Consider the following 23337-nt stretch of genomic DNA (forward strand, 5'->3'; position numbering starts at 1 on the left):
CCTCCTCTTCCTCTTTTTCTCCTGTTTTGCTTTTCTTGACAGAGGTTCTCTGTGTGTCCCTGGCTGCCCAGAATTAGCTCTATAGAACAGGCTGGCCTTGAACTCAGAGCCTCTGCCTCCTGAGTGCTGGGATTCAAAACTACACCAAGCAACAGCAACATTCTTCCAAAATGCAAATTTCATGTTTCTTTAGCTGTATGCATACCATAGCCTGCTCATGATGTCTCTGAAATTTTAGTTCAAAACCTATATTTTGACCTTTGAGCTCTTTCCCTTACTTACCCCTCCCCATGTTTATTGGTTTTTCTGTTTCTTTAGGTCCAGCACTCCACCATTTGGGTCCTGGCACAGGCTACTGTTCTCTCTCTTCACTGTGCTAGGTCATTTTTTAAAAATTGACTTCCAAAGTCCCTCAGACTAATATAGGCCACCTTGTCGTTCACCTCCATGCTATTTTATGTGATATATATTATATTTATAGCACATATATCTTAATTATATATAAATTATATGTACATATATATAATTTTGTGATTATTTTCTCAGTCTGCCTTCTCTATTCAGTATTTTGATCCAAATAGATAAAGATCATGTCATTTTTATCCCCAGTCTTTTGACAGAATTCTTAACTCATAGTAGACATTCAGTAAATATTTATTAGACAGATAAAAATACGTGAGTGAAAGACTGGTTTGAATCTCACCCAGATACTCTTGGTGTTGAATTATGCTAATAATCCAAATTTGAAACAAATAAAATTATGCTAGTTTGAGCACAAATGGGTGGTGGTGGTGGCATCAATGGCTTTGTCTACATAGATTTGAAAGGGATTTGTTAGTATATGAGTACATATGGAAAGAATCTTCCAGATGAAAAAAATTAGTTACATCTATATGCTCTGAATAAGCAGAAAGTGTTACTTAAGTAAATGTATACAAAATGCAAACATCTAGAGTAGATTTTTTTGTTGTGTTCTTGCTACAAGGTACCTCTCTTTGTAAGGTCTCTAAACATTTTTCTTCTCACAACTGCATTTTCAGGTTTTATTCATTAGATGAAGCAGCAACACCAGGAACTAGACACACACACACACACACACACACACACACACACACACACACACACACACACACTCATTCTCTCATCCCCTCCTCACACAGCACACCTCAAATATAGATATAGTTCCAAAGTGTTCACCTCTACTTTGCTTGTTCTTAATCTTTAAATAGGACCTGTAGTAGTTTCTTTGCCTGATGCTGTGATGAAATATTCTGACAAAAGCAACTTAAAGGAGAAAAGGCTTATTCTGGCTCACACTTCAGGGATCTATCAGTCTATCATGGAAGGGGTATAAGGCAGGCAGCAAGAGTTTGACGTCACTGGTCTCGTGCCACCTATAGCAAGGAACAGAGAAAGGTGAATGTATATGACCACTCAGGTCCCTCTCTCCACTTATGCAGTCCAGGATCCTGGCCACACACAGGGGCAGATCTCCCCATCTCAATTATTGCAATTACAATTACTAATTACAATTAGTAATTAACGTGAACAATTGCAACATCCACTATTTGGTTATTGCATTTCTAGAACACAGAGTATCAGAACCATCAAATGAGAACTTAACAGCAAAGGGCAGCTGCAGCCAGCACCAGCGTCAGGGCTGACCTAGTGTGGTGAATTCAGTTTTGCTTTATCCTGACACCAGTAACCTTTACTTACATGGATAAATAGACCACGATGGTCCAGTGAAAGGATTATAGCACTGCCTATTCGTGTGTGTGTGTGTGTGTGTGTGTGTGTGTGTGTGTGTGTGTGTATACATGCACATGTGTGTATGTACACACATGTGTGTGCATATATCATGTGCTGGGGCTGGAAACTGAACCCAGGGCCTTGCTTACACTTGGCACATTCTCTACTTCTAAGCACTACCCTAGCCCCATTTCCTCTTCTTGTTTGCAAGCTCCTTCAGGAAACTTGGCTTTTCACCCAGCTCTCAGGGTACTGCAGAAATCCATGTCATAGCTGACATTCAGAATCAAAACAAAGCAAAACAACTCTGAGTCATGGAGAGAAAATTAAATTATTGTTTAATACTGTTTGAGGAGCCTGGAACAATGAATTCTATTACATGTATTAAATTTAGAGGCATTTTCACCCATACCAAGTAACCAAAATAAAAAAAAATTTTTCTCCTAAGAAAGGTGAATATGAATTTATTATACCTGCACCTCCCCCCCCCAACTAGATCCTCTCACAATCCTCCAAGTAACCTGGAGTAGATTAATAGCATTTGGTGTATGGTCTCTTTGGTCACATGTTGAGCCACAAGGAGTTTAGTCTCTTTAAGTGATGACAATCTCTAATCAGGTGATTGTTATCACATAGCATTATTGAAAAAAGTGTACAGTAGAGCCACAGAAGGCAATCTTTGTGGCTTTGTAAATTAAGTCCCCTTTTTATTTCTTTAAACCACAGGATCAGACATTAATCCCAGTAACACCACATGTCTTAGCCAAACTTTGCTCCTGTAACAAAATTATCACAGACTTGGTAATGTATAAGCAATGGAAATGTATTTCTCACATTCTAGAGGCTAGAGAGGGCAAGACAGAGATGCTAGGGGGTATTGTGTCTGGTAAGGCTGCTCTATATTGCCAAGGTCTTCACACAGCGGAGACCAAGAGGCAGAAGGGATGACTGCTATATGAACCCTCTTTTGTAAGACCACTAGTCCTGCCCAAGAGCACAGTGCTATCATGACAGCCACATCCCAAAGGCCCCACTGTCAAAACGACCACATTGACAGTTGTTTTAACAGACTTGGAGCACACATTCAGACCATAGCATTACGTGCTATTTTGCCAATTTATTTTAACTTCTCTTTCATTTCTTTACAAATGAAAGTAGAATAATACTTGTAGCTTGTAGCAGCCAGAATTGGATATATGTAGTAGCAAACAGCCCCAACTCCCCGTGATCTTAAATAACCAACACTTTCTCACTCATTCATGGCCATATTGGTTTGAGCAGTAGCCCTTCTGTGCTTTCCTAACACAAGAAACAGGGATGGGTAGCTTTTGGCTGCAGTCACCATGGCAGCCAGAAGGGTATGGTGAGAAATCATATAGTCACTCAGAAGTTTTTTTTCCAAGAAAGGTGACATCTCTTATGGTCACTGCCTAAAGCAAGCCGGCCCCCTCTGCCTGATTTCCCAGGTCTAGGAGACTGTAATCAAATGATGGACCCATGGGCTACAACAGACATGGGCAGAACAAGACAGAATCATCATTATCGCTGATTAACTAATGATTGATTGGTTACATTTTGCCACAAGGACTCTGCCTATGTTAGTTGAGGTTAGAGGGTAACTTATGGGAGTCAGGCCTCTCTACTATAGGAGCTGGAGATTCAGGTCATCGGGACTGGCAGCCAGCCCCCTTACCTATTGGGCTATCTTATCAGCTCTGTTTAAAATCTAAATTCCACATTTTTCTTTCTTTTAGAAAGAAAATATATTTTATATATTTGTATTTCTCTAATATGTATATATTTCCCCAATACTCACACATGTATGTATGTATGTATGTATGTGTGTATGTATCATTCATGTACATATATGTGTATATATATACATATATATATATATATATATGTATGTATTGTCTATGTATTGGATAAACTATGGCCTCCTGAAGAAGGGCTATTAGTTAGAATGCCATTAGGGGTGCTCAATTTTTATTTATTTATTTATTTATTTATTTATTTATTTATTTACATTAAAAATGGCATTGTTTTCTTTCACTAACAGCTGTGGGCTGCATGAGGCAATGGGCATGGTGGGGATGCAGATGCAGATGGTGGAAGACCTAATTTTGAGTCTGGAGGTGAAACTAAAGGGTAAGACCCTATACTGGGAAGCCTGGAGGAAGGACTCATGGCATGCTATAGCTAAGCTGCCTGTAAGGTTGAGAAATGCCTTATGGGTATTTATTATATGTTGAACATACTCCCTATTCTGTTATTCTTACTTGCCCCCCAGTGTCCAGAAATATCTGGGAGCTAAGTTTCTAAGTAACAGAAGGAAAGGAACATTTACACAGAAGCACCTTGGGCCCAGGGAAAGCATGGTGGCTTCTCAGTGTTGGGTCTCCAGAAATGTGCTGCCTGTTGTTCTTTCCTCTTACTTGTTTCCTCCTCCAGGCTTTGTGATCAGATGGTCATTCCGGGAAGCTAGGGGGTGTGGAGGTGTCACCACTCTGTAACACCTGCTGGATGGGCATGTGCCTGTGAGCTGCCAGGCTGACCCAAAGCCGTCGTCTTGAGGCATATATTTGGACAGCACTATTCCTTTCTTTTGTGTCTCAAGGCATCCTGGCAATTATTTCTTTTCAGGTCCTGGTTTTGCTTAGCTTTTGTTGTTGTTGTTTTGTTTTCTAATGAAATTGTGTATACAGCCATGTGCCAACTAGTGATCAGCAATAGGAGCACATACATGTCAGTAGGATCACAGCATTATATTGGGATGAAATTTCCCATTAGCTTGTGACATTGTAGGGAGGGCCGTTCTCCAGAAGAACAGACAGAGGACGCCAAGGGGTCACCAATACATCTTTTAAAGTCTGTGTTTGTACAAAATAGTGAAGAGTTGGTTCATTTGCAGCAAAGACATTTGGATTCATTCAGACAATATTTGAAAACATGCACCCGACTGTGTTTATGCTCCTGGTATCTAAGTAGTCAGTTTGCCTTTTGGAAATTGCCAGCAAGCGTTGTTTCAGCCATAAAGTACCCAGTTTATACAAAGAACTGTGTCATTCAGTTGGTTGGTCCAAGCTGTAAATTCATTTTACATTTAGGCTGTAGCTCTTAAGCTGATTTTGATCTAACAACAAAGTAATTTGACTCTGAAAGGAAAGATGTACATGAACTGGGAAGGGTACATTTTAAGTGATCTATTTGGGACTTTAGAAAATAGATCATCAAGATTAAAATCACATTTAGTTAACTCTTAAAAAGAACACTTCCAATTGTGTTATCTGGTTATTTTCTCTATAAACATACCGAGGATGTCAGTAGTTACAGTAGGGGCATTTGTGTTAGGATACAAGCAGCTGTTCTTCAGGTGTGTGTGTGTGTGTGTGTGTGTGTGTGTGTGTGTGTGTGTGTACACAGGCTAAATAAATAAGATTTTTAACAAAAAAAATCACTAAGTTGATTGGGTATAAATATATCACCAGTGGGTTTGAGGTGATAGGAGCCACTTTTTAATATCCTTAGCTTTGGTGACAGATGATCCAGACTATGGCAATAAAGAGATCAACTCTGGAAACTGTGCCTCTGTCCCCTAGATGCATAGGACACTGAATAGGTCCCCTGGTGTCACCATCACATGGTTTTCTATGGTAGCATCCTCGAGCTGCTCAATGGCACCGTACCGTGTGTTTGTTTGAGAATATTGTATAGTCTCTGGCATGCAGATTGGATAATTCTACAGACACGAATTAAGGATCAGAAGCTCAACTCATTTTGTCCTCTTCAGCAGCTGTCACCACTCTTTGAGGGCATGGCACTGAGTGAGGCAACTCAGAGACGCTGGGGGCTGGGGGCTGGGGGCCGCTTTCTTTCAATAACACTGTACTTCTCTCCTTAAACAGCTGACTTTCCCTCACTCAATTCTAAGTACATAATCATAAGCCCTTCCGTGACTTCTTTCAAAATTCGCTTTGTTTTCTGAAGCAGGGTGCATGTAGCATGGGTTGGCTCCAACTTTGCTATGCAGTTGAGGATGCAGTTGAGCTGACCTTCAGCTCCTCCTGCCCTCACCACTACAGTGTTGGGAGTGCAAGTGTTCATATGAGCAATAGCTGGGGATGGGACCTACGCTATTGCCCATGCTAAGCAAGTGATCTCTTAATTGAACTACAGTCAAGCCCCATGTCTCTTCTTTCTGGAAGCATTTGCTACAGGTAGATATTTCCCTCCCTGGCATTGTTGGGAATTGTCTGTTAGGTATATTAGCTGAAAAGGAGAAAATACCAGGAATATGGAAAAATGCAAAAGAATGTTTAGCAGTAAAAATCATTTCCAAGGGAAGCCTCCCACAGCAATAACACTAATAATACTGTGTTGCTAAAAGCATCACACATGCTCATTATCGTTGTACGAGTGTAGGGAGTACACTTGAGAAGGCTTGCTGCACTGGTAATGAGGTAGCAATCAAAGAGAAACGCAGACATGGGCATTAATAGCTGCTCCATAGCAGAAAAATAGCAATGTCTAACACAACTGAGAAGAGTGACACAAGGTGATGCAAACTAGGACCACTCTGAAGCACAACAACTTACTGACTAAGGTAGGGGGAAGGGGAAGGGAGGGGCGGGAGAGAGAGAGACAGATACACAGAGAGAGGAAGGGAGAGGGAGAAGGACACACACACACACATACACACACACACACACACACACACAGAGAGAGAGAGAGAGAGAGAGGGGGGGGGGCACTGCTGGTGAGGTTTAAAGAAACATACTTTTTATTCTGTATAATGAGAAGAGGAAATGGTAGATGCTTAGGTTAATTTGAGAGTGACCTGCCCAAGTCAACATGTGCATTGCCTTACTCCTCTGCCAGTTTCACTCCCTTAGCATCTCCTTTAGAAAGATGGGGATAACTGCCAGCAGATGAGTGGGTTAATAAAAATAGCACATATACATAATGGAGTAGTACTCAGCCATAAAAAGAATGGATTGTATCATTTTCATTAAAAAAAAAGCCCAAAAAACAAAAAAATGATGACACTGGAGGCCATTGTGTCTGGAAGAAGTATCTCATGTTTTCTCTCATATATGGAAACAGTCAAGCAAACAAGGGTGGTGACGTGACCGTAGGAGACAATTAGGGAAGAGTCTAGGGGAAAGATGGGGCCAGGAGAGTGCAAGACTGTGTTAGGGAGAGACATAATCCAGGCTCTGGGTGTGCATAACTACAAATACCACAATGAAGTCATTAGTCTAGTTGTTACATACTAATAATTATTAGCCAAGGGAAAACTCTCAAGCTGGAAAGATGGATCCGTGCATGAAGCGGCTTGTTGGGAAACCTGGCAACTGGAGTTCCATTGCTGGATCCACAGAGTGCAAGGGGGGAACTGACTACTGCAAACTGGCCTCTGATGTGACCAGCACATGTGCACTGTGGCATGTGTGCACCCCACCTTCAACACGCATGCACACAAAATCAAATGCATGTAAGAAAGAGTTGCCCAGGTGTATATAAAATGACATGTGAGGACATTCTGTGTGGTTCTGTAGTGATGGAAAAACTGGAGACAGAAAAGACCCAGGGACGGTGACAGAAGGAGTGTGGTCAACTGAGACATGCTGAAGACTGTTATGCAACTTTAAAGGAGTAGTAGTGCAGGCTAATGAGAAAAAGGACTCATATCACATTGCTTGAGATGTCAGGACAGATACTATCCTGGGTCTAAGCGCCTCAGAGCCTGTGTGGATATGTGTAGACCGGATGCAGAAGGCAACAATGATGTACTAACAGTGCTTATACGCTTACTGTCGGGACTGCCAATTAGGTGAACACGCTTTCGAGGGTGTAACTGTGCTGTGGACCTATTTGCAAGGAACCTGAACGGCTTTTATTTCTTTCCACTTGAGGATTGCAATAACAGAAGGAGGGGGAAAAAAGAATGCTGGGACCTAGGCAGTAACAGTAAAATTAATCAACCTTGCGCCTCCTTGCAGAATTAAGTATGTCTGCTAATTTAAGAACAAACACAGTCCAGGGTTGAGGCGGAGATCTAAGAGCAGAGAAAATATAGAAAGGGCTAAAATCGCTAAGCAAACAAAGTAAGCAGATGTGCACAGAGGCAATTCTATGCATGTGAGCATCGCCTGCATCTGCACGAGTATGCCTTAAGGCTGGTTTCACACCTGGGATCCCAGTGACTAGGGAGACCGAGACAGGAGGATCACAAGTTTAAAGCCTGCTGGCACAGTTCAAGGCTAGATAGCCCTGTCTCAGGGAGAAAGAGGAGCTGAATGTGGCTCAGTGCTAGAGTGCTCACCTAGCACTCGTGCGCGCTCGAGGAAGCGAGGGAACACATTACTTTCTGCCGCTAAGAAGAAGATAATGAGGACTGTTGTGTCTAAGTCTAACAATGTTTCGAGTAAGCAAGTAGGCGTAAGCCACCCTTCAACAGGTCGGTTGGCCTCCTCTGCTCTCCGTCACGAGACAAATCCATGGACTCTTGGTTGGCCTCCAAATGGCGCGTGGCCTCCCTAGCTCAGCCCTCAGTGTTATGTCCGCCACTTGCCCTTTGAATGGCAGAGAGAAACAGGCTTCTTTATGAGAACATCCTCAGTTTGGAACCGTTTTCTCCCGGTGCGTGCAGCTGCTTCCTTAGGACAGGGAGTCTGATCTGGGCCTGCAGAGAAGGTTCTTCTATTCAACTCATTTGTATTCATCTCCTTAGAGAGGATGGAGCCAAGTCTAATTCTTATTTAATGTCATGCGTTGAAAGCAAGCCCGTTCCGCTTCCTCTCGTTTCTTCCTTGCTGTGCTTCAGAACTTTTTCATGCAGGGACCCACGGATGAGTCACTGCTATGAGCGAGGTATCTGTGAAGAGTTGATGGCTGGGTGGGGTGACAAGATGGCCAGAACTCACACCCCTATTCCAAACTTTTTGTTGCTTCATTTCAGCTGGATCTTTAGCTTCAGAGAATGTCTTACAAAACAAAGTTGTTCTTCCCAGTTTATATTCACCTGCAAATATTGTGAGTTAAACTTCCAAAAACTATAAATACAGGGAAGCCGAAGGGTACGTAGAGCAAAGCTCTGTGTGATTCTATGGGAGGCCTCCTCTCTGGTGGGCGCTGCTGCTTGGTTTAGCGACTCCTTGATGCAGTTCACAGAAATGCACACGCGGCACTGCATTTGTGAGAGCATTCAAAAGAGACTGCCCGGAAACATGGTATGCACATATATTCTGGTATGAAGTAGCATAGATTAAGTTATGACTACCTATGGATCATTCATTTTTCCCATTTCTAGTACTCCTAAACTAGCCGCCATCTTATTAGCAAACAGGCATCAATATTATCAGTGTAAACTTTACAAAATATACCTCCATCCTCCTCAGGCAGCCAAGATGGTGACGGGCCACCTCCACAGCTTTCCCATCTTCTGAGAGTCTAGCATTCATCAGAGACATGAGAACTTATTCACTGTCACAGCCTCATTGGCTACCTTTCTCACCGAGGAGGCAGGTGGACTCTCGCGGTTATTCAAGCCCTTATATTTTTTGATGTCTTATCTGGGTTCATTCCACTGTTTCCAGACAGAGGTTCATTTTGCCTCTCTTGGGACTTCTACATTCCAGTTCATGTGCTGCACCGCACCACACAGAAGGCGCTCTCATCCCTGTTCTTATCCTCTTCTGGTCTTGTCTAATCATTTTAAAAGCCTTCTTGTCCTTCACCACCCCCACTCCTATATATACACATACATATACACATACATATACACATACATACACATATATACATATACATATATGTATATATAGGCAAAGCATATATATATATATATATATATATATATATATATATATGTGCAAAGCATGTTCTGGATGCTTTCACAGCATTAATCCACACCAGTGTCCAGTTCTCCTGTGCTTCCGGACATCTGTTTTGGTTCTTTTATGACCACGTCGATCTACCATTCTGAGCAGGCCATGGTAATTCTACCATTCTGAGCAGGCCATGGTAATACACAGCACGTGTGGTACCATAGGCACACACACTGGAGTCAGTCACAATTCACCAGACTCTCAGAATTGAGAGACTTTAGAAGTTCATCAACACAAACATTATTCTTTTTAGTAAACTAAGGACCAGGTGTGCTGTCTCAGTCCAACAGTAGATTAGCAGTAAAATAGGATTGGGATGTAAGCTCTCAGACTCATGGTCCAATGTTGTTTCTTGCCTTTCTATTTGTCTTACTGTGTTTTTTTCCCATGTTACCTGAGGGCCTCATAGACCGATAGGAACTGACTCAGTGATTCTCAAATATAATCGAGACAACAAGTACACAAAGTTAATAAAGACCAGTTTCCCATGAGGGGATAAGAAGTCTTGTGGAGAAGGAGTCAAAGTAAATAATTAAAATGAAGTGAACTGCCTTCGGAGATGGCAGCATCTGTTCTTCCATACCCTCTGGAGGAATGGGGTGGGGGCTTCTAAGAGGTGGTGGCAGCTGAAAGAAGCTTGGCACATTAGCAAGATCTTTCTTTGAACACAGAATCTGATTCATCCTTACCCTAAGATTTCCATCATCCTTCTCACTTGAAGTATTCCTATTATTTTCAATATAATTGACACTGTTCTATTCATATATTGGGATTTTTATCCTTGTTTAGGGCTTAAAAACTGCCAGAATGCAAGACTAACTGCCCAAGGGAAGTAAAAATTAATCTATGCCTTCAGGACCAAACAAAACATTACACAAAACTCCATGTGGTATTCACAAATGTGACAGATGGAAATATTTTCTGTTCAAGCCACAATAGTTTGAGGACTTTCTTCCCTGTAGAGACATTTCAAACTTTGAGAAATGTTTTCAAATCTCTATCCTTACCAGAGCTGAAAGAGGAAGTTCCTATGGGTGACTAGCAGTTCAGTCAGACTAAGTTCAGAAAGTAATAGAGTGGAGTGGAAGTCCTCTTCTCGTGGGTGCGTTAGTGGTTTTGCATGTGGATGCTGAAACAAGATACTGAGTGGTCCATGGTCTTGCTATATCATGGCATGGGCATCCTCAGGGCCTACATGGAGGAAGGAGAGAACTAACTCCTTCAGGCTGTCCTCTGACCTCCACATACATACCATGGCATACACCTGCACACACACTCACACACACATGTGTACACACATACAAGTAAGTCATAGTTTGGCTAATTATTCAAGTATGCTTATTAATGATCAGGGAATCAAGAAGCCTGGGTCTTCTGCATTCTGCGACATAGACCCATTGCTTGCAAAGAAGAGGTGAGTTTACGTGAAGGCTTGCCTTTCTTTCTAATTAATTCTGTTTCTTCAGATTTACAAAATTATATTGAATGTATAGTGTAAGGAGTGATCAAGCAGGAAACCTGGACCTGCTGTTGGAAGGTTCTGCTGGCACCGTTCTGACGCTGCTGGGTTACTAGGGAATAAAACAGAGAGAGAATTATGAGGAAGAGGAAGCCTAGACTTAGAGAAGAAGCCGTATGGTGATATAATATGAAAATCTGCAAAATGTTAGTTCTGTGCCAACGAGCCTCGCATATTCTCAAGACCTTCGCTGCCCTTCTTACTGCTCGGTGTAGGGTAAAGGCCTACAGCCACGTGAAACACTTGAAGGGAAACAGAGCACAGCCTCTAGAGGACTGGCAGATGGACACTGGAGTCACTGTATGTAAATGTAACAATTGTGATCCAGCACATCTTGAGCCTCCAGACAGTGCAGCCTTCTTAGGCACCTGAAAATCTATACACGTTCTTTTGTCAGCAATGCCTCTGCAAAACCCGCCGGCCTGACAAACTACGAAGTGCAGGCCTGAACCAATTATGAGCTGTGTGACAATGGCATGGAACAAACACTCTCCAAGGACTGAAAGCCACGAAGCTCTGGAACACAGAAATCTCCAGAAGGCCAAGTAGCAGCTCCATAATGATCTCAGAAAACACCCTGCCGGGACCCAGTGGGAGACGTATTTGGCAGGAACAGAAGGCATTAGAAGCCTGTTTTCCCTAAAGTAGAAATATGCTCCCATCGCATAACCCAGCTCTTCAAATCCGGACAGTCTCTCAACAATAACTGTCACATTCCCCACTCCACAGGAAGGTGGCTTGAACTGTGAAAATGAAGCCATTGCTATGGAAATCACCAACTTACCAGCATGTAGGAGGTCAGCAGAAATGTCCCAGCTGAGAGATGAAGCACTTATGACTGCAGCCTTTGCTTTTCACCCCTCACCAAAGCACAGCTACCTACAGCAGCTGCCCTCAGCACCATGGCTACCATGAGTTGTGGAGCAAGACTGGAAAGAGAGATGCTAATAATTATTAAGACTTAAGATCATGTTTATTGGTATTAGGCCTGGACAATGCAGCACACACTGGTGACAGTCCTATAGGCCAGAAAGAAATGCTGAAGACAGATGGTCATCTGAACACAAGTGCCTTCACTTCGTATCTCACAGCTTGGGGAAGACTCCCAGAACCACAAGCAACACACATGCATCCAGCCTGCCGAGGCCACTGAAGGACTCACTGTCGTCTACACTGCAAATAAGCCATGTTTCCCCAGAGCCAATTCACCATCCACATTAGCACTAAAGTGTGCCATCCCATAATTTACAGGAGCCTGCACATTAAGCCTCTTGTGAAATTTTCTAACCTGTGGCCTTTTTGAAAACATCATTTTGGCTGATGTTTTGTTTTGTTTTGTTTGTTTTATTCTCCCCACCTATGAGTAGAATCCATTCAGGAGTTCTCTGAAAGCAAGGAATGAGAAGGTGTGAAGGAAAAAGCCTGTGGAAAGATGGCAAGACACCCCCCTCCACTCGTAAAAAGACAGAATTCTCTAATGCTGGAAACACGAATTCCTTTAGCACCGAGGGACATATTTTTTATGAATCTTTTAGAGAAACCCCACAGATAATGCCTGAGTGGTAAGCATATGGAAACAAAAATCAGGGTGCTGGGGGGAAGGGGGACAGGTGAGAGTTTTTCTGTTTTCATCGTTTCCTTTCTCCTTTTCTAGCATGGAGTTAGTGGCAGCAAGACGGAGTGAAAAGAACATAGATTTTTAGATTTCCAGTCCTCACCACAGAACTCAGTCAGTTTTTCTCATCTATATTCTCTATTTATGGACCACTTGACTGAATACTCACTTGGCTATCAAATTCACTCATTGACTATCAACACCTAAGGCAACAGTCTCAGGAAAAAGGGCCTTGAGCAGGACATTAGGTCGTCAGGATGGACCCCTCAGAACTGTAATTTGTGCCCCTCTGTCCAAATCTTTTCTGTATTATTTCAGTAAAGAGTCTAGAGAGTTTATACAAAAATGGGTTGCTTGCATTTCTAGAGCTGAGGAGTTTACCTGGTAAAGCCTCATAGCCTGGCAGAGGCATGTGGCTAAAGAACAAGACTATGACAGCTCGTTCCTTGTGGTGGTTTGAACAGGATAGCTCCCATAGGCTCAAATATTTGAATGCTTAGTCATCAGTGAGTGGCACTATTTGAGGGGGGTTAGGAGGTGTGGCTTGCTGGAGTGGGTGTGGCCTTGTTGGAGGAAGAGTGTCACTGGGAATGGGCTTTGAGATTTCAGAAGTCCAAGCCAGGACTTTCCCTGCTGCCTGTGGATCTAGACTCAGCTACTTATCCTGCATCATTTCTGCCTGTGTGCTGCCATGCTTCCTGCCAATATGATAATGGTCTAAATCTCTGATGGTCTAAATCTTAAAGGGCCATTGCATTAGGAAGGTTGAGAGCCACTGGCCAAAAGGAAGGCCACACTCCCGTTCTTCAGCTTGCTGGTTCCCTCCACCTCATCTGAATTGATGCTAACTGGATTTCTCACCATGATAAATGTGAAAACGCTGCCTCTCGTAAGCACCCTGGCACAAAGCCCTTCCTAATTGAGACTTTCTTTCTGGAGTGACCTCCGGCTGCTCACTGCTGGTCTATTAGCTCTTCTATTAGGTTTCAAGCTCCAGGAAACAGTCACTGATTTTGCTTCTTTGCTTTTTTTCCCCTGGGCTCTACTTTGAATCTCTGAGTGGTGATTCAGAATCGTGCAGTGTGGGATTGCTTTGAATCAAGTTAAGGAGGGAATTGCCACCAAACCTTGGTTTGCTGGTTCTGAGATCTCTGTTGCCCTGTGTAGCTAGGCCTAACCAAGGCAGATGGCTTTGGGTGTTATGAGATTCCTACCACAAACAAGTCTCTCTCTCTCTCTCTGAACTGCTCCAGCAGGGTTTGGTCTGGGTTTCCACACATTGGCTTCCTTCCTTCCTTCTTCCTCTTAACCTAGCAGGCTCACCTCGCTTGCTCCCATGGAAACCTAGTCCTTCCTCCTTTCTCTCCACCTTTCTGTATACAGACGGTAAAGGCCTGGGCATCTCTTTGGAATGTGGCTCGCTATAGTTGCTTTTAAACAAAGGAGAAATCATCCATCCTTGTTTCTGTTTCTTCCTCCAATATATCTATTTAAAAAGATTTCCAAGTCAGGCACGGTGATGCACACCTGTAATCCCAGCACTCAGGGAAGCAGATGCCATCAGATCACTGTGAGTTTGAGGCTAGCCTGGTCTACAAAGTCCAGGACAGCCAAGACTACACAGAGAAACCCTGTCTGGAGAAAAAGAAAAAAAAAGATTTCCGACCATTTCCTGAGCTTGCCATATGGAAAGAGCTAGCCTGGAATCTGCAAGCTAAACTAAGCATTTCCTTCGAATATTTGGAACTGGTTTGGATTCCAGAAAACAGAGGTTGATGCTATGCTTTATTTCTGCCAAGGTTTGCGATTGGCTTGAAGCTTAGTATGTATACTTTGATAAATCCCACAGACTAGAGCCATGGGTTATGCCCTTGTTTGTTCTCTCAACATTAAACTACCTTAATCCTGGTTATAATTCCACAGCAATCTGTGTCTCCTTGCCAGCTCACTCAGACAGTACACACCATCCACAACCTTATCATTGCAGAGCAATTCAGAAACCATAAGTAGGAATTCAAAAGGAGATCTCTTTCTTGGAAGATAAAGTTGAATGCCCTTTCAGAAACTTCTCAAAGACCTAGAGAATCTTAAAGTAACTTTTGCTTCTCTACCAACTAAATTTGGCAGTTTGAGGACTGTTACTATAAAACAAGACATAAATTTTACAAACTTAGAAAGGGTTGCTTTTTGTCTGGGTGTTAATTCTCTTTGCTTATATGTTTAAGTATGAAAGTCAGTGTAGTAGTAAGTCAGTTGCTGTCTCGCTCTTTAGTCATCATCTTAGCAACTATTTTTTGAATGCTGGCTGTGTGCAAGATACTATAGTGAATAATAAAAGTGTTAATTAAAATGGGATTGACCATAAGGCATGGAGAATTCATACCCTGGGCATGTACACACACATACATACACACACACACACACACACACACACACACACACACACACACACACCTTGTTCAAATGAGCTGAGGAATGAAGCTTGTGTGAGACCCGGGAGTGGAGTCTGTCAGAGAAGGACTTTCTGAGCCAGGACTTGGGCAATAGGCGATCTGGATGGTCCAGCCAGAACATTCTTTTGTTGATTGTTTTCAAGTCAGGGTATCTTTGTGTACTCCTGGCATTGAACTCAGAGTTTTGCCTGCTTCTGCCTCCCAAGTGATGAGATCAAAGGCATGCACCAGCATACACAGGTGGCTGAAGCATTCTCAGTAGTCTCAAAGTGGCATACAGAATACATGAGGAAGAGAAATGGTGTGTGCACATTAAAGGGGCCAGGGAGATTAAACACACGGGGTCTGAACTCCCAGGTTAATGTGCCAGTAGCAAGGGCCATTTTCTCTACTGTTATACTCTTTCAGAGGTGTTTCATAGAATAATCTGCTCACTCCATGTAACCCAGCTGGCACAGGAAGAGGACCCCCAAATGCTGGAGAGAAGTTGGGGGGTTACTCAGTGGTGGTTAATACATGCTACACATATCTGGAAAGAATGGGATTGTAACAGGAAGGTGGAACTGTGATGCCGTGTGGCATGAAATCTCTATGATTTAAGACCATGTTGAAATGGGGAGTAGAAAGGGAGGAAGGTTCACTGCACAGGGCCAAGCCTGAGGATTGGCCCCACTGCAAAGCCAGGTGTGACACTGAGGCCAATGGCGCATGGAGATGTGAGCTCAGCTTTGCCAGCAGCTTGCAGATGTGTGCGTGTTCCACAAGAAGCAGCTGAAAATGTGAAATTGAAGTTCACAGTGTGATCTGAAATGCAGACTGGGGACTCCTCATCAGCACAAAGGCCATTGTGGAAGATGTGGGAATAGAACTACCTGCACGCCAAGGGAGAGTCCAGACAAGTGTCCAAGGGCAGGACTCGGGGCCAGTGATAGCCAGGGAGGCAGGCAAGGAAGGAAGAGGAAAAGTTAAAGAGAAACTAAAATGTGACAAGAAGGGTTCATGGATGATTTTTATTTTTTTATTTTTTTATTTTTACCATGGATGCTGGACTGTGTTCTTTTGTTGAGTCTGGAGATTTTTCTTTGACCTATTCAATACACAGGTGTGTGTGTGTGTGTGTGTGTGTGTGTGTGTGTGTGTGTCTGTGTGTGTCTGTGTGTGTATCTGTGTATGTGTATGTATGTATGTGCGTGTATCTGTGTGTCTGTGTGTGTATCTGTGTGTCTGTGCATGTGTGTGTCTGTGTGTGCCTTTTAAGCCAGTCTCCCCCTGGCCTGGGAACCCAAGGGATCCTCCTATCTCTGGGTCCCTGCTGTCTTGCTCACACGAGCAAGCCTCCACACCCAGATCTGGGGGAAGATTGAACGAAGTCCCTCACGCTTGTAAAGCACACACTACCAACTGACTTCCTATCTTCTCATCCAAGTCCCCATTCTTTAAATAACATAAACAATTACGGGAAGTCTGTATGTCTGGGGGTAGTGGGGGCTTGCGACCAAGAGACAGCGTAACATATTTGGTGACAAAATTATTTAACCAAAAATACTTTTTGAGCTCACATGGCATTAATACTAAAAGAGAGACACACTGTATTATACTGAGAAGGGGGAAGGGGGAAGCTCCAGAAATTCACATTAAGTCAATGAACATAACCTCTTCCCAAACTATGAGGATTTAAAAGTTACTCCTCTGCCTTTATCAGGTGGAACAGTAGCAGCCAACGTCCCGTGCGAGCAGCCCTCAAACTGAATTTCCCAGCCTCCCCAGGCGCACCTGTGGATCACCTGTCTCCTTTCTTTTCAGAGTACAAGAGGAAGCTATGATAGCTACTGGCGGAGTCATCACCGGCCTGGCGGCCCTGAAGCGCCAGGACTCCGCAAGGTCCCAGCAACACATCAACCTCAGCCCGTTACCTGCTCCCCAGGACCAGAAACCCGTCAGACGGCGCCCACGAGCTGACGTCGTGGTGGTTCGTGGGAAAATCCGGCTTTATTCTCCATCTGGCTTTTTCCTCATTCTGGGAGTGCTGGTGTCTATCATAGGAATCGTCATGGCAGTCCTTGGATACTGGCCGCAGAAAGAGCATTTCATTGACGCGGAGACCACGCTGTCCACCAATGAGACGCAGGTGGTTCGGAACCAGGGCGGTGTGGTGGTGCGCTTCTTTGAGCAGCATCTGCACTCTGATAAGATGAAGATGCTTGGCCCATTCACCATGGGCATCGGCATCTTCATCTTCATCTGTGCCAACGCCATCCTTCACGAGAACCGCGACAAAGAAACCAAAATTATCCACATGAGGGATATCTACTCCACGGTCATTGACATTCACACGCTGAGACTCAAGGAGCAGAAGCAAGCGAACGGCCTGTACACGGGCTTGCTGGGCGACGCAGAGGTGAAGCAGAACGGCAGCCCCTGTGCATCCAGGCTGGCTGCCACCACCTTGGCCTCCTTCTCAGGGATGCGCAACAGCTTTCGGGTGGACAGCTCTGTGGAGGAGGATGAGCTCATGTTGAGTGAAAATAAGAGCCCGGGGCACCTCATGCCCCCTATGCTATCTGGCAGTGCAGTCTCTGTCTTTGGCCTTTATCCACCTCCATCCAAGACCACCGATGACAAGGCCAGCAGCTCTAAGAAATGTGACACCAAATCGATCGTGTCATCATCCATCAGTGCTTTTACGCTGCCTGTGATCAAACTGAATAACTGTGTCATTGACGAGCCCAGTATAGACAGCATCACTGAGGTCGCAGACAACCTCAAAAGCAGGTCCAGGAATCTTTCAATGGACTCCCTTGTGGTCCCACTGCCCAGCTGTGGCGAGTCCTTCCAGCCCGCCGCCAGCACATTACTCCCCAGGAACAATTCCGTTGGGGAGTCGCTATCGAGTCAGTACAAGTCCTCCGTGGCCCTGGGACCCGGGACTGGACAACTCTTGTCACCTGGGGCTGCTAGAAGACAGTTTGGATCCAACACCTCCTTACATTTGCTCTCTTCTCACTCCAAATCCCTGGACTTAGACCGCCGTCCTTCCACCCTGACCGTGCAGGCAGAACAACGGAAGCACCCCAGTTGGCCTCGGTTGGATCGGAGCAACAGCAAAGGGTACATGAAACTGGAGAACAAAGAGGACCCAATGGACCGGTTGCTGGTTCCCCAGACAGCAATCAAAAAGGACTTTACGAATAAAGAGAAACTTCTTATGATATCGAGATCTCACAACAACCTGAGCTTTGAACACGATGAGTTTTTGAGTAACAACTTAAAGCGAGGAACTTCGGAAACAAGGTTTTAGTGTTTAAAAATAGATCATTTCCCATGGAGATATATACTATTTTTTTCACCAGTGTTTTCCTTCTTAAAGCGTTGGTTGTAAGCCTTTTAAAATCAAACGGTAGTGTGTTAGAAGTGGCTGGTAGTTCTGTAAGGAAGATGGCTGTGTGTATGGGTTCCTCTTCCCGGCTGTACTGTAGATTATTATCATGTGGGATTCTGTTTTCTCACTCTTGGAAAGCATGGTTTCTTTTGTAGACGTGAATACAAAATACCTGCATTCATGTGAAGAACTTGCCTTCACTTTCGAATCCTGTCACCGATTATCATCTTCATGGAATGGAGCGGCCAGTATGAAAAGTGTAGGGTACCAAAGTGTGGGCGGAAGTGTTAAATTCGGGCCCATTAGTCAATAGAAGTATTTATAAATGGGGGTGAGTGCAATCTCGAGCTGTGATCGCTGGGCTACTGTGTTGTACGGGATTGCCTAGTGACACAGAAGGAGAAGTGATTTCTCTTACATGTGTTATGAATCTCACTCTGAACTCTTCATGGGCAGTATATATATATTTCCACATCAGTTCTGTTAGGGTGATATTTTAATTAAAAAGAGAAATGTGGCTGGGAAGTCCATGGTTTCGAGATAAATAGCAAAAAGCTACCAGTTGTTACTTCAGAGCCTCAAAATCAAAAATCTCTATGCCAAGTGATGTGAAAAGTGAACGAACTAATGTAGATTGTAGAATTTCTGTCTTGACACACACACAGAGAGAATGCTTCCTGAGGAATGAAGATGCTATTTGCTAGCATCTTACCTTTTCTAGCCACCTGCTGTTGTCCAGTATTTGCTCGCCCCCATATCCTTATTTCCATATATAATCAGCTAACACTGGCATCTTTTCTATCTCCACATACCACTACTTTGGTGGTTAAAGAAAACTTATCACTTGATAAACTGCCTTTGCGATTTACCCTGTGCTGGAAGACCTTCTGCTAACTCCAAAGACTTTCTCATGGTTGAGTAAATTTTTAGGGTTGTGGTTCTCAAATATATTAAAGTGTCAAAGATACTAGATACTAACATGAATGTTTCCATCAGACGTTTTTCACTAAGGTAACACAGTTGAAGAGTTATTTAATGAGGTCCTAGAAGGGTGTCTCAGCAGTTAAAAGCATTTGCTGCTCTGGGAGAGAGAGCCCTGATATGGTTCCTGACACCACAGTGGCTCGCATGCATCTGTGCCTCTAATTACAGGGGATCTAACAATCTCTTCTAGCTTCTGTGGGCACCAGGCATGCGTATGCTGCACATACACACATAGGCACTTATACACATAAAATAAAATCTTACTTAAAAAAAAAAGTCTAATGGAATACTCAGGAAATTTTGCTGGCTTTTCCCAAAGCCTAGACATTTCTGACCACTCTTATTATAGTTGCCAGGAAGAGCAGAAAAGATACAATCGTAAGAGTGGCACCCTAGCATCCCACCCTGTGTTTACACAGACAGCTTCCTTCTTGAGAGGCACCCTGCTTCATAGAACCTCAAGCTTGTGTGTTATAATAGACTGAGCTCAATATTTTACTACAAAACATTTAATAAATGTTTTATTCATAGAAGTGTGTGTTCTTCATACCTTTGCTATTATTTTTAAATAAAATGTACATTTCTGCTTAAAACAGTGGTTTGCAATTTTCTGCTAGGTTCTATTGATGGCATTTACTACCGTGGTACATGAGTGCTCTGACTTTCTAACACTGCTTCGGTCAGGTTAAAAAGGTGCTCAGCCACTCTTTTCATCAGCTTGTTCTCATACTTTGTTATCTTGTGATAATTTTCATCTCATTTGTATTGACTTTCCAGGTAAAGAAGCAAGCCCCACATACAGCACGGAAATGTGGACAGCCCTCCCATACCTCAGCACAGCAGTTCTCAGCGTGCCTGGTGTGACATGAGACACAATTTGCAAGTCTCTCCTTTTAAAGTGGTCCAGAAATATGAAAAGCATTGAGCAGCGCATGCCTCTTGGAACAGCTAAATAAAACAACTGGGAGCTAAAAGCAATGGCTCACACCTAACCAATTCTTCATCAAAAAAAGCACCAGGATTTTATTCGCTAGACAAATGAACCTTATTAAATGATATATAGTCTTCACATTTGAATTAATCAGACTCATGCATCACTATTAGTGTGAGGCAATTCTTCTACCTTGTTAATTTGGCATCATTCCAACCAGGAAGACAACTTACTTCATGTTTTGCATATGACACCATGCTCTTATGAATGCTGAAAAATCATTTAGAGCTGTAATTTCTCCCTATGAGAAACCCCAGGAAGTGGATCAAGCTAAGCTGCTTCCAGCCCAGGTAGTCTCCAATGCCTGGAGCCTGAGGGCAGTGTTCAAGTGTTCCAGTGGTGTAATAAGAAAAAGCCAGGCAGTGGATAGGTCAAACAATAGAAGTTTTCCCACACTTTTTTTTGGGAAGTTAGTAATCCAAGATCAAGGTTAGGTTAGAGTAAGGTCTCTCCACTTGTGTTTTGGGGCTATTTTCATAGTTTCTTGTCTTGAGATCATTTTTCATGTCTCTCCTGGGGCTTATGTCAGCCAAGGCTTATGAGTGGTGGCCTTGTCACCACGTCCTTCTGTGTCCTTTTCTCTGTGCATGTGTATATATATATCCCTGTTGACTCTTTTTATAGGACACAAGCTAAATTGGATGAGCGCTCTACCCCTCCCCCCCAATAGGCCTCACTTAACCTCAGTTCTATCTTTAAATGATCTCTCTGCAAACATGGTTATCATCTGAGCTGCAAGGTATTGGATGTGGGTCAGCCATAACATGGTGCGTAGAGTGTTGACTGCGTATCCTTAGCCTAAAGCAGAAGACAAAAAACAGAGTATGGCCTCAGCAGCCTCAGCAATGACATTTAGTATCCCAATTATCATCTTATTTCTTAACTTTCAGTCAGATCAAGTATTCCCCAACTATGACGTAAGATGAGTCAGAACATGAACTATTAATTCTTTCTAATACTAAGGGTTTTGCACTCTTGAGGATCCACTGGTCCTCGTTGTGTTTATGCAGCAGATTGTGCTTACCACATCAGGGAGGACCGACCGGTGCTGCACTAGGGCAGAGTGGCCCCCACCTGGCAGCCAGACTGCGAGAGCATGAAGCCTGGCACTGTAACATTCTCACTGGGAACAGGCAGTGGTCTGTCATGTGTACCGATGTGCCAAGTGCTAGCCCTGCTCCCAGGATTTTGTAGAGTATACGAGATGACCTTTATAGAGGGTCCGGACGGGTGTCATGGCAAAAACATAATGAAAATTAATATCTAAAGGTTACTAGCACATGGAAGTGTTTCTGAAAATGTTTCCAGCCTTCATGCCCTTCCTGCTCCCACACCAAGTATATCACCAACTCTAGAATGAATAAACAAGCCCCCCAGGGCATGCCCCTGTCCCCCCCAATCCTAGAATATGTGATCGTTAAATTACTTGGCAAAATGCACTGGTGACAGTGATGGGGTTACAGATCTTGTGATGGGGAGATTATCTTGGCCCATTCAGGGGAACATAGTGCAGCGACAAAAGGTCCTTGTAAGAGGGAAGCTGTGGGGAAATCGCAAAGAAAGTGGTGATGGGGCCAGTGCTGCTTAGGGCCCAGCTTGAAGGGGGAAAGGGGGAGCTTTCTGTCAAGAACTGTCAGCCCCCTCGATCTGAGAGGGGTTGGGATGAATGTCATAAAAAGTACATTGTGTAAGACTCTTTTTTTCAAGACAGGGTTTCTCTGTATAGCCTTGGCTGTCCTAGACTCACTTTGTAGACCAGGCTAGCCTCAAACTCACTGCAATTCACCTGCCTCTGCCTCCCGAGTGCTGGGATTAAAGGTGTGCGCCACCACGCCCGGCTAACATTGTTTAAGATTCTTAAAGAATAAAAATTAAATATTAAAAAAAAAAAAACAGCCGTCAGCTCAAGACTGGAGAAACCAAAACCAAAGTAAACAGATACTGCCCTTAGCTGCCAGAGGAATAGACTCTGCTGTTTTTTGTTTGTTTGCTTGTTTGTTTTTAAACCCAATTATGGCTTCTGAGTTCTAGAGCCGAACAAGAGTGATGTTTGAATTTGTTCCGTTTATTGTAATTTGTTACAGCAGCCAGATAAAACAAATCCAACTAGGGGTTTCTTCAGCAGCTTTCAAGGTCACCTATAATGAGGTTTGTTGTATGACACTGTTTCTGGAGCAAAGTAAACGAACGGCTGCTTGTCCCATATAACGAGGACGAGATGCAACTAAACTAAGGATACTGCCAAGATCCGTTCTGGTGACCCACTGAGTTTTATTCTGGTTATATTTTTAAGAATATGGGTGAAGGGTTACTTACAAGAGCAGACCTGACTTAAAAGCAGCTGCATCACCACAGCCCACTACAGCATGGCTGGCAGATCACAAAAGCTAGAAATCTAGAGCATACTACACCACCTGCAGGCCGCCCAACAGGGTGGAGGCTGCCCATCCCAGGTGGCTCAGTTGGCCTGAGCCCTTTCTAGCTAGCTCAGCTGCTCTCTGTTTCTTCAGGACAGCTTGGGTGATCTCTCACTTTGAGGCAGCTCAGCTGGTCTGAGAGTCTCTGAACAGACCTTAGAGATTCCATATCCTTTAGGGGGAGGAGCCTAATGCTATCTGGTCAGTTTCAGGGATTTCCTGAAACCATTGAGGTCCTTATTTCCTGAGCTTAGTGAGCTTCCGTTCAGAATGGAATATTTCATCTCCCCCCAGTACATTCTGTTGTCTAACTTTCTACCATCCTGTGTCTTCAGGAG

The 23337-nt window shown here is 43.6% G+C and overlaps 1 protein-coding gene across 6 annotated transcripts in view; it reads left to right on the forward strand.

Annotated features, from left to right (window-relative positions):
* TMEM200A (transmembrane protein 200A) overlaps positions 1-20493 on the forward strand; it is a 67273-nt gene extending 46780 nt beyond the window's left edge. For 5 of the 6 annotated variants that reach the window (XM_084777741.1, XM_084777742.1, XM_084777743.1 and 2 more), the window contains one exon: positions 17032-20172. In XM_084777741.1, the coding sequence (XP_084633867.1) occupies positions 17048-18526 (1479 nt within the window). In that variant the 5' untranslated portion in view covers positions 17032-17047 and the 3' untranslated portion in view covers positions 18527-20172. Of the gene's footprint in view, positions 1-17031; positions 20173-20368 lie in introns of those variants that run through there. The other variant, XM_084777739.1, reaches the window with a different exon arrangement.
* The last annotated feature ends 2844 nt before the right edge of the window (positions 20494-23337 follow it).

This window comes from Acomys minous, assembly GCF_964271855.1.
Source record: "Acomys minous genome assembly, chromosome: 3".
NCBI classification, from domain to species: domain Eukaryota; kingdom Metazoa; phylum Chordata; class Mammalia; order Rodentia; family Muridae; genus Acomys; species Acomys minous.